Source organism: Rissa tridactyla, chromosome 1 (genome assembly GCF_028500815.1).
Source record: "Rissa tridactyla isolate bRisTri1 chromosome 1, bRisTri1.patW.cur.20221130, whole genome shotgun sequence".
Lineage (NCBI taxonomy): Eukaryota > Metazoa > Chordata > Aves > Charadriiformes > Laridae > Rissa > Rissa tridactyla.
Window position 1 is genome coordinate 134,466,959 of NC_071466.1, and position 15,482 is coordinate 134,482,440.

At 51.0% G+C, this 15,482-nt stretch overlaps 1 protein-coding gene and 1 gene segment (V, D, J or C); one reads left to right on the top strand and one right to left on the bottom strand.

Moving 5' to 3' along the window:
- Positions 1-4,423: 4,423 nt before the first annotated feature.
- Positions 4,424-7,779, top strand: LOC128913079 (trypsin I-P1-like). The gene is made up of 5 exons (XM_054210093.1): positions 4,424-4,478; positions 4,945-5,113; positions 5,722-5,975; positions 6,748-6,884; positions 7,628-7,779. The coding sequence occupies exons 1-5, from the start codon at positions 4,439-4,441 to the stop codon at positions 7,775-7,777; spliced, it is 750 nt and encodes a 249-aa protein (XP_054066068.1). The 5' UTR covers positions 4,424-4,438; the 3' UTR covers positions 7,778-7,779.
- Positions 7,780-14,179: 6,400 nt separating this feature from the next.
- On the bottom strand, positions 14,180-15,002 carry LOC128907155 (T cell receptor beta variable 14-like). The segment is given in 2 exon segments: positions 14,180-14,493; positions 14,904-15,002. Coding segments are annotated over 2 exon segments (357 nt in total).
- Between the last annotated feature and the right edge of the window lie 480 nt (positions 15,003-15,482).

The window sequence follows — 15,482 nt, forward strand, 5'->3', positions numbered from 1 at the left end:
AAAAGGGCAACTCCTGGATCCGGGACTGGTGTTATCAGCAGGGCTTTGGGTTTTTTGACCACAGGCTGCTATATGAGTCACCTGACCTGCTGCTGGCAGATGGGATGCACCTGTCCCAGAAGGGGAAAAGAATTTTGGGGCAGGAGTTAGCAAGGCTCATTGACAGGGCTTTAAACTAGATATGAGGGGGGAAGGGGAGATAACTGGGCCTGTCCGGAATAAACCCAAGGGAGGCATGCCAGGGCTTGAAGGATGGTTGACTAGCGAGGACTCTCACTCTGCCATTTCATTTGAGAGAAGGGACAGACGTTTAGAAATCATGGAAGCACCTGAGAGGGGTCTGGTGGGAAATGGGGCCCACACTCACAAAAAGGTGCTGGAGTCGTTGGCACATCTGAAGTTCATCTATACCAATGCAAGCAGTATGCGCAACAAACAGGGGGAGCTTGAAGCCATGATGCACCAGGGAAACTATGACATAGTGGCTATCACAGAAACGTGGTGGGATGCCTCATACGACTGGAGTGCCACAATCGATGGCTACAAGCTCTTCAGGAGGGACAGACAGGAAAGGAGAGGCGGAGGAGTGGCCCTGTATATTAGAGAATGCTGTGAGAGCTCGGAAATCAAGTATACTGATGATGGGGTGGAGAGTGTTTGGATTAGGTTAAGGGCCAATAAAGCTGATATCGCTGTGGGAGTCTGCTATAGACCTCCCAACCAAAGCAGTGAGGTGGATGAAGCTTTCTATAAGCAGCTGGGGGAAATCTCGCGGTCACTTGCCGTTGTTCTTGTGGGGGACTTTAACCTCCCGGATATCTGCTGGGAATACAACACAGCAGAGAGGGAACAATCCAGGAGGTTCCTGGAATGTGTGGAAGATAACTTCCTCACACAGCTGGTAAGTGAGCCAACAAGGGGAGGTGCCCTCCTGGACCTGCTTCTTGTGAACAGGGAAGAACTTGTGGGGGAAGTAAAGGTTGGTGGCCGTCTAGGGCACAGTGATCGTGAGATGATCGAATTTCTGATTCTTCGGGAAACAAGGAGAGGGGTTAGTAAAACTGCCACCTTAGACTTCCGGAGGGCAAATTTTGACCTGTTCAGAAGACTGCTGGACAAAATCCCTTGGGAGGCTGCCCTGAAGGATATAGGAGCCCAGGAAGGCTGGACATACTTCAAGAGAGAAGTATAAAGGCACAGGAGGAGGCTGTCCCCGTGTGCCCAAAAACAAGTAGGTGGGGAAGGAGACCGGCGTGGCTAAATAGGGACCTTTGGCTGGACCTCAAGAACAAAAGGAGAGTCTATGACCTCTGGAAAAGGGGGCAGGTCTCTCATGAAGACTATAAGCATATAGCAAAGCTATGCAGGGAGAAAATTAGGAGAGCCAAAGCGCAGCTAGAGCTCAACCTAGCTACAGCCGTTAAGGGTAACAAAAAATGTTTCTATAAATTCATTAACAACAAAAGGAGGATTAGGGAAAATCTTCCTCCTGTATTGGATGCAGAGGGAACATAGTCACAAAGGATGAGGAAAAGGCTGAGGTGCTCAATGCCTACTTTGCCTCAGTCTTTAGCAGTGGAACTAGCTGTTCCCCGGGCACCCAGCCTCGTGAGCTAGGAGACAGGGAGGGGAAGCTGAACGAGGTCATCACAATTAAAGAGGAAGTGATCGGTGACCTGCTACGCTGCTTGGATGTGCACAAGTCTATGGGACTGGATGGGTTACATCCAAGAGTGCTGAAAGAGTTGGCAGACGTGCTCGCCAAGCCACTTTCCATTATCTACCTGAAGTCAGAGCTAACTGGGGAGGTCCCAATGGACTGGAGGGCAGCAAATGCAGCGCACATGTACAAAAAAGGCAGAAAGGAGGATCCTGGAAACTATAGGCCTGTCAGTCTGACCTCGGTAGCAGGGAAGGTCATGGAGCAGATCATCTTGAGTGCCATTACAAGTCATATAATGGACAAGCAGGGGATCAGGCCTAGTCAGCATGGGTTTATGAAAGGCAGATCCTGCCTGACGAACCTGATTTCCTTCTATGACAAGATGACCCAATTATTGGATGAGGGAAAGGCTGTGGACATTGTCTACCTAGACTTTCAAAAAGCATTTGACACTGTCCCCCATAGAATTCTCATGGAAAAACTGGCAGCTCATGGCCTGGATGAGCATATGATCTGATGGATCAAGCACTGGCTGGATGGGTGGTCCCAAAGAGTGGTGGGCAATAGACTTAAATCCAGCTGGCAGCCGGTCACAAGTGGTGTCCCTCAGGGCTCAGTGTTGGGACCATTTCTGTTTAACATCTTTATTGATGACCTTGATAAGGACATAGAGTGTATCATCAGCAAGTTTGCAGATGACACAAAGCTAAGCTGGAGTGTTGATCTACATGAGGATAGGGAGGCTCTACAGAGAGACTTGGATAGATTGGACTGATGGGCCAATGCTAACAGTATGAGCTTCAACAAGGCCAAGTGCCGGATCCTGCACTTGGGCCACAACAACCCCATGCATCGCCACAGCCTTGGGGAAGTGTGGCTGGAGAGCTGCCTGGCAGAAAAGGACCTGGGGGTTCTAATTGACAAGTGGCTGAACATGAGCCAGCAGTGTGCCCAGGTGGCCAAGAGGGCCAATGGCATCCTGGCTTGTATTAGAAATCGTGTGACCAGCAGAAGGAGGGAGGTGATTGTCGCCCTGTACTCAACACTGGTGAGGCCACACCTTGAGTATTGTGTCCAGTTCTGGGCACCTCAATATGAGAGAGATATCGAGGTGCTGGAGCGAGTGCAGAGGAGGGCAACGAAGCTGGTGAAGGGCCTGCAGAATAAATCTTATGAGGAGCGACTGAAGGAGCTGGGACTGTTTAGTTTGAGGAAGAGGAGGCTGAGGGGAGACCTCTTCACTCTCTACAACTACTTGAAAGGACATTGTAGAGAGGTTGGTGCTGGTCTCTTCTCACAGGTAATTAGCGATAGAACAAGAGGGAATGGGTTCAAGCTGCAGCACGGTAGGTTTAGGCTGGACATTAGGAAAAAAATTCTTCACAGAAAGAGTGGTCAGACACTGGAATAGGCTGCCCAGGGAGGTGGTGGAGTCACCATCCCTGAATGTGTTTAAGACTCGTTTAGATGTGGTGTTAAGGGATATGGTGTAAGGGAGAACTTTGTAGAGTGGAGCTGATGGTTGGACTCGATGATCCCAAGGCTCTTTTCCAATCTAAATGATTCTATGATTCTACATGCATAAGCATCAATGTTACACTGAAATTCTTCCGTGGCCAAAATTAGTATCTGTAGAACATTGCAAAGCTAAATAAAAAAATACGTGTTTTGGTACTTAGGCCAATATTATCATAAGGATTAGGTGAGAGAAATGCTTTCAAAGAGATGTGGTGAGAATTCCCACATTTGAGCTATTTAACTTAGAAGGTGGGGGGGTGGGGGGTGGGCACGGAATAGTTTTATCCTCATTGAAACTACTTTTGAATCATTTTATTTGGGGAAATGCTGTGTTCGATATGATAAAAACACACACGCACACATGACTCAAGAAAAGGAATTTGCTGAAATACAATTAACAAATGAACACTGAGAGGTTTGGGGGTGTTTTGTTTTGCTTTTGTCGTGGTTTGGCCTCAGACAGCAACAAAGAACCAGGTGCCGCTCGCTCGCGCCTTCCCAATACAGGAAGAATCGGAAGGAAAAAAAGGCAGGACTCTTGGGTTGAGACCAAGGCAGTTTACCAGAACAGCAAAGGGAACAGGCAAACAACAGCAATAACACGGACAGAGGAATACACAAACACGGTTACGGAACCGCCACTCACCGACCGGACCCGGGACGCCCCCGCCGCTCCAAGCGGCGACTTCCTGCGCCCTCCCCCGGCAGCTCAGGGTGGGCATGGCTCACATGGCATGGGATACCAGGGAAAATTAACCCTATCCCCGCCGGAACCAGGACAGCTTTCCTTTGCTTTGTTTTGCTTTCTTTAAATATAAATGCATAGTATTGCTGTCCATTACCTACAATATTCAGCTTCCAGTAAAAATACACATTTTTAATAATGACACCATCAGCGCAGAGGAATCTCAAAGGGGTTTGAGGGTTGCCCTCAACAGGTGCTGCGTATAGGAATGAGATAGACAGACAAACAGCTACACACCTTCCAAAGCCCAAAGGTATTTTTAAGTTGAAGGCAGCCCTCTGAAATAATTTGAAATAGCTCTCTATCTTAGGAAAGGTTTATTATTAACTGATATGTTATTTTTACTTTCTGCCTGTGCCTGTTAATGACCACATTTGGATCTTCAAATTTTCCACTGTGTACTTTTTGTCTGGAGAAAACCTTGGACTAGAGATAAGGCCATCTCAAAAAATGTATTTCTAGCAGCTCACACTTGCAGTGCACCAGTCGGGGCGTGAGGCTGTGTCGAGATCATGAAATTCATACTGTTTCTCACCTTTGTTGGGGTGGCTGGTGAGTATGTTTTGTACTTCTGCTTTTGTGAGTTGTAAGGAAGCCCATTTTCTGAGCACATTTACAGGGCAGTCTACTGGGGGAAAGGGAAGTCCAGTTTCAGCTTGCACAAACTTTACGGCACAGCACTGCAACTTCTTTTGACTGTGTCCGTTCACAATTGCTTGTGTCACAAAATGGGGAACGAAAGCCTTCATAGGGGTTCTCGTCCCAGCACTACTGAAATGTGGGCGTCAGCTTCAAAAAAAGACTGTCTCTCCCTTAAGGAGTACCAAGTACGAAGGTAACACCGCTGGCCAGGAAGTCCTAAAGCTGCTGTAAAGTTTTGGACAATGGCCGCGTGCTTGCCCGCTGGTACTGTGAGTTTTCAGAGAAGTACAGCCTGCAAGTGAGACGCTTCAGTCAGTCGCAGGGGGACAAGACTCCCTATGCCAGATGTTGACATATGCCACTTCTTATCTCCCAGTTGCCTTCCCCGTCAACGCTGACGATGATGATGACAAGATCGTGGGAGGCTACACCTGTGCAGAGAACTCTGTCCCCTACCAGGTGTCCCTGAATTCTGGGTATCACTTCTGTGGAGGTTCCCTCATCAGCAGCCAGTGGGTTGTGTCGGCTGCCCACTGCTACAAGTCGTGAGTACAAAAAACTATATTCTTCCCTAAAGCTACTTCTTTCTTCCAGTTCGCTTCTAGCAGGAAGTCTGAGCTGTGAGATCCAAATCTGGAAGGGACTTTGTTCTGACAGGGGACAACCAAGGAATGGGTGGCTCGTTCAGGAAGCTGGGCTGAGGCATCATGAGGGCTTTTCCACTTCTGCAAATGCTTCTGGGAATGCAGAGCACTTTCTGAAATGGCAAGGTGATAATCGAGCAATGAGTTACGGGCTGTGACTTCTTACAAACTGCATGAATCTTGCTACAACTTCGTCACCGGAGAACAGGAAGGGCAATGAGGTCAGGGTGACAGCAGTTTGCCTTTTTCCAGAATGTTTGTATAAAGCACTGTTATATATCCGACTCGTCCCAGCTCAACAAAAGGAACCTGCAGAAACTCACCAGCTGTGCTGGGAGTGGGTAAGATCTCAGTGTGGATCCCCAGGACGTGTTGCAGGACAAGAAAGATGACCTGCATGAAAACAGCTCCCACAGTAGCGATGTTGCAGCGAGCGCATACGGTGACGGGGAGGTTCCTCATAAGCAGGCGGTAGCAGTAAAGTACGTGCCATTCCTTCTCTTTTCCAGGCGCATCCAAGTGCAGCTCGGGAAACATAACCTGGAACTCACAGAATCGACACAGCAGTTGATCAATTCAGCTAAAGTCATCCGCCACCCTCGCTTCAGCTCCAGAACACTGGACAATGACATTATGCTCATCAAGCTTTCCGTACCAGCCCAGCTCAACCGAGCTGTCCAAACAATTCCTCTGCCTACCAGCTGTGTGACCACAGGCACCACGTGCCTCATCTCTGGCTGGGGCAACACACTCAGCAATGGCAGTGAGTACTCTGTGGGAATGTACAGCATCGCAAGGGCCCGGGAGGCGCTCTAAGACTCCGCAATTAACTCCAAACTGTGCAGGGTAAAGCTCAGAGAAGTGCTGTGGGACGGGCCTTTTTCACTGATGAGTCCGTATAGGACGGTAACAATTTAACTGCTTTGAAGGAAATCCTTTATAAGGTCCTTCCTCTTGTTCTGTGGTACGAACATGGAATCACTCGAGTCACCAGCATGTTCACTCCGCCATAAATTTTGTGGCCTGGCGCTATCAGCTGTGCAGTGCCAAGCACTGGCAATTTAACTAATGCCAATAGAGTTGTCAGTGCTCTGAGAACAAGATCAAAATCTGTGATTGTGGATCTCAAATTACTACAAGAGAGCTCCATTCTCCTACGCCAATGGTCAGATGGCCAATGGCCAATGGCCACATGGCCAATGGTGACTGGTGTCTAATCCACCGACGACAACAAAACCTGCACCAGAGGAGAGGATGGTTTTCCTGAGGCGCAGGTTTCCTCCAGCATATGGGCTACAAGAGTAGCTCGTGGCACCACGCTTGCCACTTGATGACTGTCTAGGTATCAGAAAAATTAACGTGGCTGCAGTTCCATCTGAACAAAAGGAATCCATGCTGTGATTACCGTTCAGAGGAAAAATGACGACCACTAAAACAGGATGCTCAGTCATTACTTTTCTGATAAGGAAGATCTCCTCCGGGCTCCAAAATGAACTCAGAGATGTCATCAACCACCTCTCTCTGTTTTCTTCTAGATTTGTTTCCGGACACCTTGCAGTGCCTGAAGGCTCCCGTACTCTCCGCAAGAGAGTGCAGCGATGCCTACCCTCGGCAAATTACCAACAATATGATGTGTGTAGGATTCCTGGAGGGAGGGAAAGACTCCTGCCAGGTAAAACATCTGTCTCTCCTTTCCCATATGTTTCTCTCCTGCCTGTTGCCAGTAGAAGAGGCCGTCGCATTAGAGAATCTGCTACTCTCACTGCACTGGCGTGTCTGAATGTCGTATTTTTGAACAACAGCAGAGACTTAGGGTGAAAGCTGCTTACTGAGTGAGGCTAGCTTTTTTCCCACTCTGTCGGTCATTGTCCCTTTTTGAGATGGCCAATACCTCTGCCCTAAACTTCCACAAGCAGACTATGCCACCTCCTGCACCTGGGCTATTGAAAAGGGAGGAGTCCTGCACCAGAGAATCAATAGTAACCACGGTGACTTCAGAGCTTAGGACACAAATGTTAGGTTTGGACTCACCAAAAATTACATAGCCAGTATGCCAAGATCCGGGTAGTCTGGAAAACGAACACACCTGACAATTGGTCTGCATTTTACATGTGCCGAGCTCCACGGAGTTATTTGGCAGAATAATGTTTAAGACACCCATATCCTAAGCGTCTGCCAAGGACTGCATCCATCCAAAATAGGCAGCTTACTCATCCTCAGCTGCAGTGCCCTTGGAGCTAAAGTAAGGCACAGGAGCATCAGGTGTAGAGTGGTAATCAGAAATGACCTCTGTAGAACTTCAGTGCAGAAAAAGCCCAACGGAGCTCCCTCGACTGTCAGTGATTTCTGGGATCTCTGCCTCATCACTTCACGCTCCTCTCATTTGCTGAATATCCGTATCCTTTATGTGCACAGGGGGATTCCGGCGGTCCAGTAGTCTGCAATGGGCAGCTCCAGGGCATTGTTTCCTGGGGTATTGGATGTGCGCAGAGAGGCTATCCCGGAGTTTACACTAAGGTTTGCAACTATGTCTCCTGGATCCAAGACACTATAGCTGCCAACTGAGACGCTCTCTCTCATTCTCTGATGTGACCTGTTTCTTCTCCTCATCATTTTCTTCCGTTTTGGGACTGGACACACCAAAATTATCAAAAAATAAAGACTTCCAGGCACCCCTTCTTTGTGCAACATTTCTCTGGGTACTTCCATAGGCCATTTGTATGGAGGGCAGAGGCAGGGAATATCACTCCAGGGAAAACATTTAATATTTGTAGTGCCTCTCAACTAGCAGGGTCTTGCAACATTTTTCAACTTCATCTTCAGGAGCCTGTCAGTCAGTTACAGGCAGCCATCTTTTCTGTTTATCAGCATGTACTCAGGTGCTACAAAACTGCCTAAAAAAGCCGACGGAGTGCGCTGAATCATACAGGCAGCAGACTCCTACTGTAGAAAACAGCAGGCAGCAGCACAAACGCTCCCCATCGCCCCCACTCTCACCCCCAGCCCCAACAATATGACTGAACGTTCCTTAGTGGAACCTCTCCGATAGCTCCACTTGGGGAATGAAACGACCTCTTGCAAAGGGCTTGTTCTCTTCATGGACCAGTCCCCAGTCCTCTTCCAGTCCAGTCCTAGTCCTCTTCAATATATTCATCAACGACCTGGATGAAGGGATGGAGTGCACCCCCAGCAAGTTTGCTGATGATACAAAACTGGGAGGGGTGTCTGACACACCGGAAGGCTGTGCTGCCATATAGAGAGACCTAGACAGGTTGGAGAGTTGGGCGGAGAGAAACCTTATGAAATTCAACAAGGGCAAGTGTAGGGTGCTGCACCTGGGGAGGAATAACCCCATGCACCAGTACAGGTTGGGGGCTGACCTGCTGGAGAGCAGCTCAGTGGAAAGAGACCTGGGAGTCCTGGTGGACAACGGGATGACCATGAGCCAGCAATGTGCCGTTGTGGCCAAGAAGGCCAACGGCATCCCGGGGTGCATCAAGAAGAGTGTGGCCAGCAGGTCGAGGGAGGTCATCCTCCCCCTCTCCTCTGCCCTGGTGAGGCTGCACCTGGAGTACTGTGCCCAGTTCTGGGCTCCCTGGTTCAAGAAGAACAGGGAACTGCTGGAGAGGGTGCAGCAAAGGGCTACGAAGATGATCAAGGGACTGGAACATCTCTCTTATGAAGAAAGGCTGAGAGACTTGGGTCTTTTTAGTCTGGAAAAAAGACGACTGAGAGGGGACCTTATTGATTCTTATAAATACTTAAAGCTGGGTGTCAGGACGATGGGGCCAGGTGCTGCCCAGCGACAGGGCAAAAGGTAACAGGAACAAACTTGAACATAGGAAGTTCCACCTAAACATGAGGAGGAACTTCCTTCATTTGGGGGTGGCAGAGCACTGGAACAGGCTGCCCAGAGAGGGGGTGGGCTCTCCGTCTCTGGAGACATTCAAAACCCACCTGGACGCGTTCCTGTGCAACCTCCTCTAGGCGAACCTGCTTTGGCAGGAGGGTTGGATGAGATGATCTCCAGAGGTCCCTTCCAACCCCTACCATTCTGTCATTCTGTGACTCCCAGGGCAAAGGCAGGTTCAACAGCAGGATCGTGGTCAACATGACAGGGTGGAAGTGGCAGGTATTTGAGACAGACCCCAGGCCTTGCTCCCACCTCCTGACTCAAGACACACAGAGAGGCCACCCATCCCATCCAGACCAAGGGACAAAAGGAAGTGGGGGTGAGGACAGTCAGGCTGGGTTGGACTGGTCCAGAGACGTCCAGGTAGAGTGGAGTGCAGCCTCAAGGGCTGAAAGGCAGCTGAGCTCTTCCGTGTGATGGAGTGAGGAGCACTGGATGAAAGTCAAGCCTTGAGGACACTCATCTTGGACAAATCCTGGGGACCTCATCTAAGGCTGGAATCCTGTGTGATGGGACCCCACTAGAGTCTCTTTGAAGTCACGGGGCTTTTTAAGAACCCCAGAACTGGTTTCAGCAAAGGTCTTCACCTAGGACACCTGAGCAGTGAAACAGTCTGCTTAGGGAAAAGGGACAGAGGGCACCTTCCTTCCACAGAGAAAAATTTTCTATCCCCTTCTTCCCATCACCAGACAGCATTAACACACATTTGTCTTTCTTGGCAGGACTTTAATGGGGAAGCAGCAGTCTACGTGAGTACCGCAAAGACCCTCTCACCCAAACATTCCCCCATTTTTCTTGAAAGACGTAGGGCACTGGGGAATACACCAAAGGCTGATGGAGGTACTCGGGGGTGTGGTATCCAAGGGTTTCCAGTCTGCCCTGCACTCAGGTAAGGTTTCTCCCTAAAATTGGAGCAGGTCTCTCAGGGCATGGATCAGGGCAGGTTGGAAAGTCTCCCTAAATGCAAACCTCTCCTTCAAGTACAAGGCCTTGTGCTTGGGCTGCCTCACTACTCTGGCAAAGGATTTGTCCCCCTGCCTCAGCAGAATTTCCCCATCCCAGATTGTGCCCATCACTTTTCAGTCCTTTCATGGGGACCTCCAAGAGGACTCTGTCTCTAACTCGTCCTCAGCTCCCTCCAGGGAATGAGAGGCTGCACCTAATGCTCCCCTACCTTCTGGCCAGACAAACCTAGAACCTTCAACCTCTGCCCACCTGCCCTGTGTTCCAGTGCTCATCATCTCAAGACCCCTGGTGGACATCTCCCTTGTCCTGGGGACGCCAAGTGGTTCCAGTCCGCAGTTATGGTCTCCAAAGTGTGGAGCAGGGTGGAGGAATGATCCCCCTCCTGGCCCTGACACCTCCATTCCGGTTAGCAGAGCCAAAGGTATGGTGGATTATTGCCACGGAGCACCTTGTGGCCTGGGGCTCCTCACCTACAGGACCATGCTCCATCCTTGGATACCATCAAGACCTGAGCTACATGGCGTATATCAGAGTATTCAGGTCACGGCGTAACGGCGTGACCCAGGCACCCTGGCACACAGCAGCATACCCATTCACTGCAGACTGGTGGGACCAAGGGACCAGTGCAGACATAGAAGTCCTCAGTGGCATGGTCTTGCCAGTACTGTGCAACTTGGAGCCCCTCGTCTACAGCAGTGTGTTGAGCCCTGGGTTACCAGCGAGGCACGTGTACTCTAGGAAACCACAGTGTGAGCCACCCCAGGAGACGCCAGAATCCCTTGCCAGATTCAACTCCAGGTTGGCCTTGGATTTCCAGCCAAGCAATTAGAGATCAGGCAGTAGACAGACAGATGATAAACACTACTTTCCTGAAGTAGACAGTGCTACAGGGCAAGAGGAGAACATGGTCTACTGTCAAATACAGGGCTCTGTCTGTGTGCTGGGGGCACATCCCTCGTTGCATGGAAAGGTTTGTGCTATGCTGCTCCAGCTTTTGAGTCACTGTGCATCTCTCTTACCACAGAAATATGTGCCTGAGTCATTGAGTACCGCGTAATCTATCACCACAGATAAGCGGTAGCCCTTAGTCCCATTACTCCAAAAGTGATTTCTGAATTCCTTCTCAATCTCTGCCCTGCCACCTTCCACCGAATATACAACCAACTGCAGAGTGGCATCCTTCCCCATGGGCAACTTGTACCAGGACATGGCTGAGTATGCATTGTCCTTTTGGGAACAGTTCAGAACCACAGAGTCTCCCACTTGGACGACGGTGTCTGGCGACTGCTGAAGGGCCTGGCCTGCAAAGAGAAGGGAAGAGATGTGAGGAGTGAAACGAGTTGAAGGGGACACTAAAACACATCCTAGAATTAAGACATGGCATGGGGTGGCATAAGGATGTCAGCAAGCTCCATGGGACAGCGTCCCATTTCTCTGAGAGACACACACAGGAGAAAAAAAAAACCACAAACCAGCTTCAAAGACAATGGCAAATTTGTTATGACAAATAATGACTTCGGGTACAGAAAAAACAGATTTGTAGATGTGTAGAGTTTTCTGAGTTTAGAGGTTGAGGAAAAGCTCACCTCGTTCATTGCCCATCCTCCCCCGGGAAGCCTTGGGGAATGGGGCACTGACAACAACTGGGCACACGGCTGAGGCAGCAGCAGCGGCTCCAGGGCAGCTCTTCAAGCGGAAGAGAAGATCACTTACCCACAGGGACCAGGACAGCCACAAGGAACCAGAGGAGAACCATGGGGAAAGGCCACCTCCTTCCAGCACCCTGCCCGGTGTGGCAGCACAGGCACAGAGACGTGCCAAGACGAGAGGCTGGGAGAGGAAGAGACACGTGTCTCTCTGCGGGTGGGCAGGGCGGTGAGAGAGAGCCTGAAGTGTGAGGAGGCAGTTGGCTGCTGGGAACAGCGGGGAATGAGACCTGCATGCAGGCATGAGGTGCATCCACCCTGCTCCACGCACTTCCTGCTGTGTCTGTGTGTGTGTATAGGCAGAGGTGGGGGACAGAGGTGATCACAGGAGCAGGATGGGGCTGTGTGGCAGCCTGAGTGCGTGCACAGCACAGGGATGCACAAGGAGGCACCAAACGAAGGGAAGAGAAAGAGAGCGTAGGGATGCATGTTTGTTGTGTGCCCCTCAGCTGAGTCTTCTCTCCAGCAGCCTCACACTCAGGCTCCCAGCCCGCAAGCTGCAACGTGGAATCTTCTCTGCTTATCCCAGTGCTGCTCGTCATGTTGCCCAGGTATGGGAAAGGCTGCTGACCTCTCACCCTGCTGTCTACTGTAGTATGCCAGAGAGGAGTTCTGTAGCTGTTCCTCTCTTCCTCCAAAGGGACATCTCAAGGAGAGAAAAGGCTGCCTTTGGCTCTGCACTGGGACTGCCTCTTGGGAGACCGCACCACAGAGCAATTTGTGAGGAGAAGGCTATTCACCGTGGGATAGGCTGGTACAGACTTACCTTCTCCATGCCAGAGAAGAGATGACACTCTCTTTTCTGGAGTATTCTGCAAAGGAGCAGCAGGACGAGGATGGGCAGAGCTGGAGAAAATCCTGTCTTCTTCTCTACATGGGGCACGGCCTGTTCACCAACCCAACGCTTTGGGGAATCACTGCTGGCAGGAAGTGGGGCTCACAGTGTGTCCACACTGACACCCTCTCTGTGTGTCAGAGGCCTGACAGAGCTTCTGCACGTCTCTGCCATGCTGTGGGCCCAGCAATGCACGGCAGTGTATGGACAGCCCATACAAGAGAGCAAGGGATCTGGCTGCTCAAGGCTGTCATGGGCTTTGCAGAGAAGATGTACCCCTGTGTCCATGCAGAAGGGTGCAGCAATGCCAGCACCTCCCACACCCTCTGTTCCAGGTCCGAGTGTATCCCACTGCATTCATTGCCACAAAAATGCCTGTAGCAGATTCAGGAATGACCCCAGCTTCCTCAAAAGAAAAGGGAGAAAAGAACCAAGAGGGTGGGCTAAACTGTGCAGGCAACAGGAAGAAACCCCACAATACCCCACAATACCCCCAGCACTCCAGCTGAGAGGAGGCTGGGCTTGATGTCTCCATGGGAAGGGTCTCCATTTCCCATGGTGTTCCCTGGGGTGCACAGGCGGCAGGGCAGGGCATTGGGAGCCCTGCAGGGCACATGGGATGCGAGGAGTTAGAGATGTCAAACGCGGCATGCCTGCTCTCTTGGGCCTTGTGCTTAGGGCTGGAGAAGCCCGTCTGTCAGCATGGGAAGATGCAGTGTGGGAACCTGCTGGAGAGCCCCATGATGGCCTGTGCTGCGCACCGGTGTGTGTTAAGAGAGAGATACCACTCTAACCCATCAGGAAACCTTCTGTTAGCTGCACAGCTTGCTAACGTAATCTGGAATTTAGATATATCCTTGGGAAAGGTAAACTGTGTGAGGATCAGGGGGTGGAAGGCAGTGATCCTGACCCAGAGACCACTGTAGATGGAGGAGTCAGTGATGCACAAAACAGTGAACCCGAGCACGCGCCCGCCTGGGCTGTGCTGCACCTGCAACATGGCCTTCAGGCCTGTGCTGTGCTGCACATTCCCCCTGGCCACAGGATAACCTCAGGCAGGTCGTTGTAACGGAGCAGGACGTGGGCAGCTCCCGCTCGGTACCGGCTCTTACGCCACGTGCCCGGCCTTGTCTTTATCTAAAGGTGCACCAAGAACATCTCATGCAAACATCCTTTCTGTGTGACGGTGAGAATGATGAACTCCAGGGCTGCCTGGAGTTAAATGAGAGAAGGTCTGCAGAGTGCAGATTGAGGAGAGACAGAAAGAAGAAGGTGGGGAGAGAAAGGGAGGCAGAGAGGGGAAGAAGCGTTGAGGGAAGTGGCTATAATGGAAATGAGAGATAAACGGAGAGAGAGAGGCAAGGAGGAGTGGGCTGGCATGGAGAGAAAGCAGGATTAATAAACACACAGAGCCTAAGAAGAGGATGAAGGGCAGGCTAGGAAGCAGAGGAGGTAAGGAGTGGAAAGGGTTCATCCTGCCTTGTGCAGCTCTGACGAGGAGGAAAGCAGGTCCCCTTTGTGCAGGAGCAGGTTTGCGCTCAGCTCCCTCAGCAGCCTACCCACTGTGTTTCACTCTCAGCACAGTAATACGTGCCAGAGTCATTCAGAAAGGCATGCTCGATCGAGATGGTCATCGCGTCTCCTTGTATCCCACTGCTCTTCAAACGGCTGCGGAGATCCTCCTCCACATCTGCTTTACCACCTTTTACTGCTGAAGCAACAAGGATAAGTCTAGAATCCTTCCCCAGGGGAATCTTGTACCAGAACACATATGTGCTGGTGGATTTCTTCTTGGAACAGCTCAGACTCACGGACTGGCCTTCTCGTGTCACTGTGTCTGGGGACTGTTCCAGAGCCAGCACTGGAAGGGAAAAGGAAGAGCATTGAGGACGAGGAAAAAATGGGAAAACTTTAACTAGGCACTGTGGGTTTGTAGAGAAGAGGGTGGGAAGGAACAGGACAGATTAAGGAGCAGTGGAAGGGATGGGACAGCTCTTCCGATCAGCAGGGGACTTTCCAGTCTCTCTCCAAGCGGCAAGAAACATTCCTGGGCAGTTTGTGTCCAAAACATGAACCATGTGGGGGCTGAGCACAGAAGAAAAAATAGACAGCCTTTGCAGGAGATTCAGGGATTCCTGCCCACGGCACTCAGTGCCCATCCTCAGCACTGGAAGCTTTGGGGAATGGAGCTCTGCCAGCAAGCGGGGATGCAGCTGGGACAGCAGCAGTGGAATCGCTGTAGGTGCTCAGGGGGGAGTTGAGATCACTTACCCATAGGGGCCAGCATGGCCACAAAGAACCAGCAGGGAGCCATGCGGGAAAAGCCCCTGTCCTTTCAGGGACCTGCCTTTTCTCGCTGCCCAGAGACATGGGAAGAGGAAGCCCTGGGTGAGGAGGATGAGACATATTAGACATATTGGGGTTGGGCAGGACATGAAAGGCGAGAAAGGATTGGCTGGCTGGGAACAGTGGGGAAGGACACGCACAGTCACAGGAAACTATAAACCCTGCAGAGATGGGGGGCGGTGGGTGTGTGTGTGGGGAGGGGAGAAGGGGGGGTTGTACGGAGAGGACCGTGCTGAGGTTGCATGGGAGTCTGAGTGCGTGCAAGGCAGAGAAATGCTGAGAGTTCCCCTTCTGCTTCTGGAAACCTCGAGAGCTGGAGACATGAGCTATGCAGGACACACACAGGTCCCTTGCATTTCCCCAGGCATTTTCCCTCTCTCCCCCAGCCATGGGTCGTTCTTTTTTTATAGGTATATGAGGGGTCACTCTGTGTGGGGGTGGGGGTGGGTGTGTGCAGGGCTCCCTCCAGCCTTGGCTCAGCAGACCTGGGGAGAGGAGTAGGAG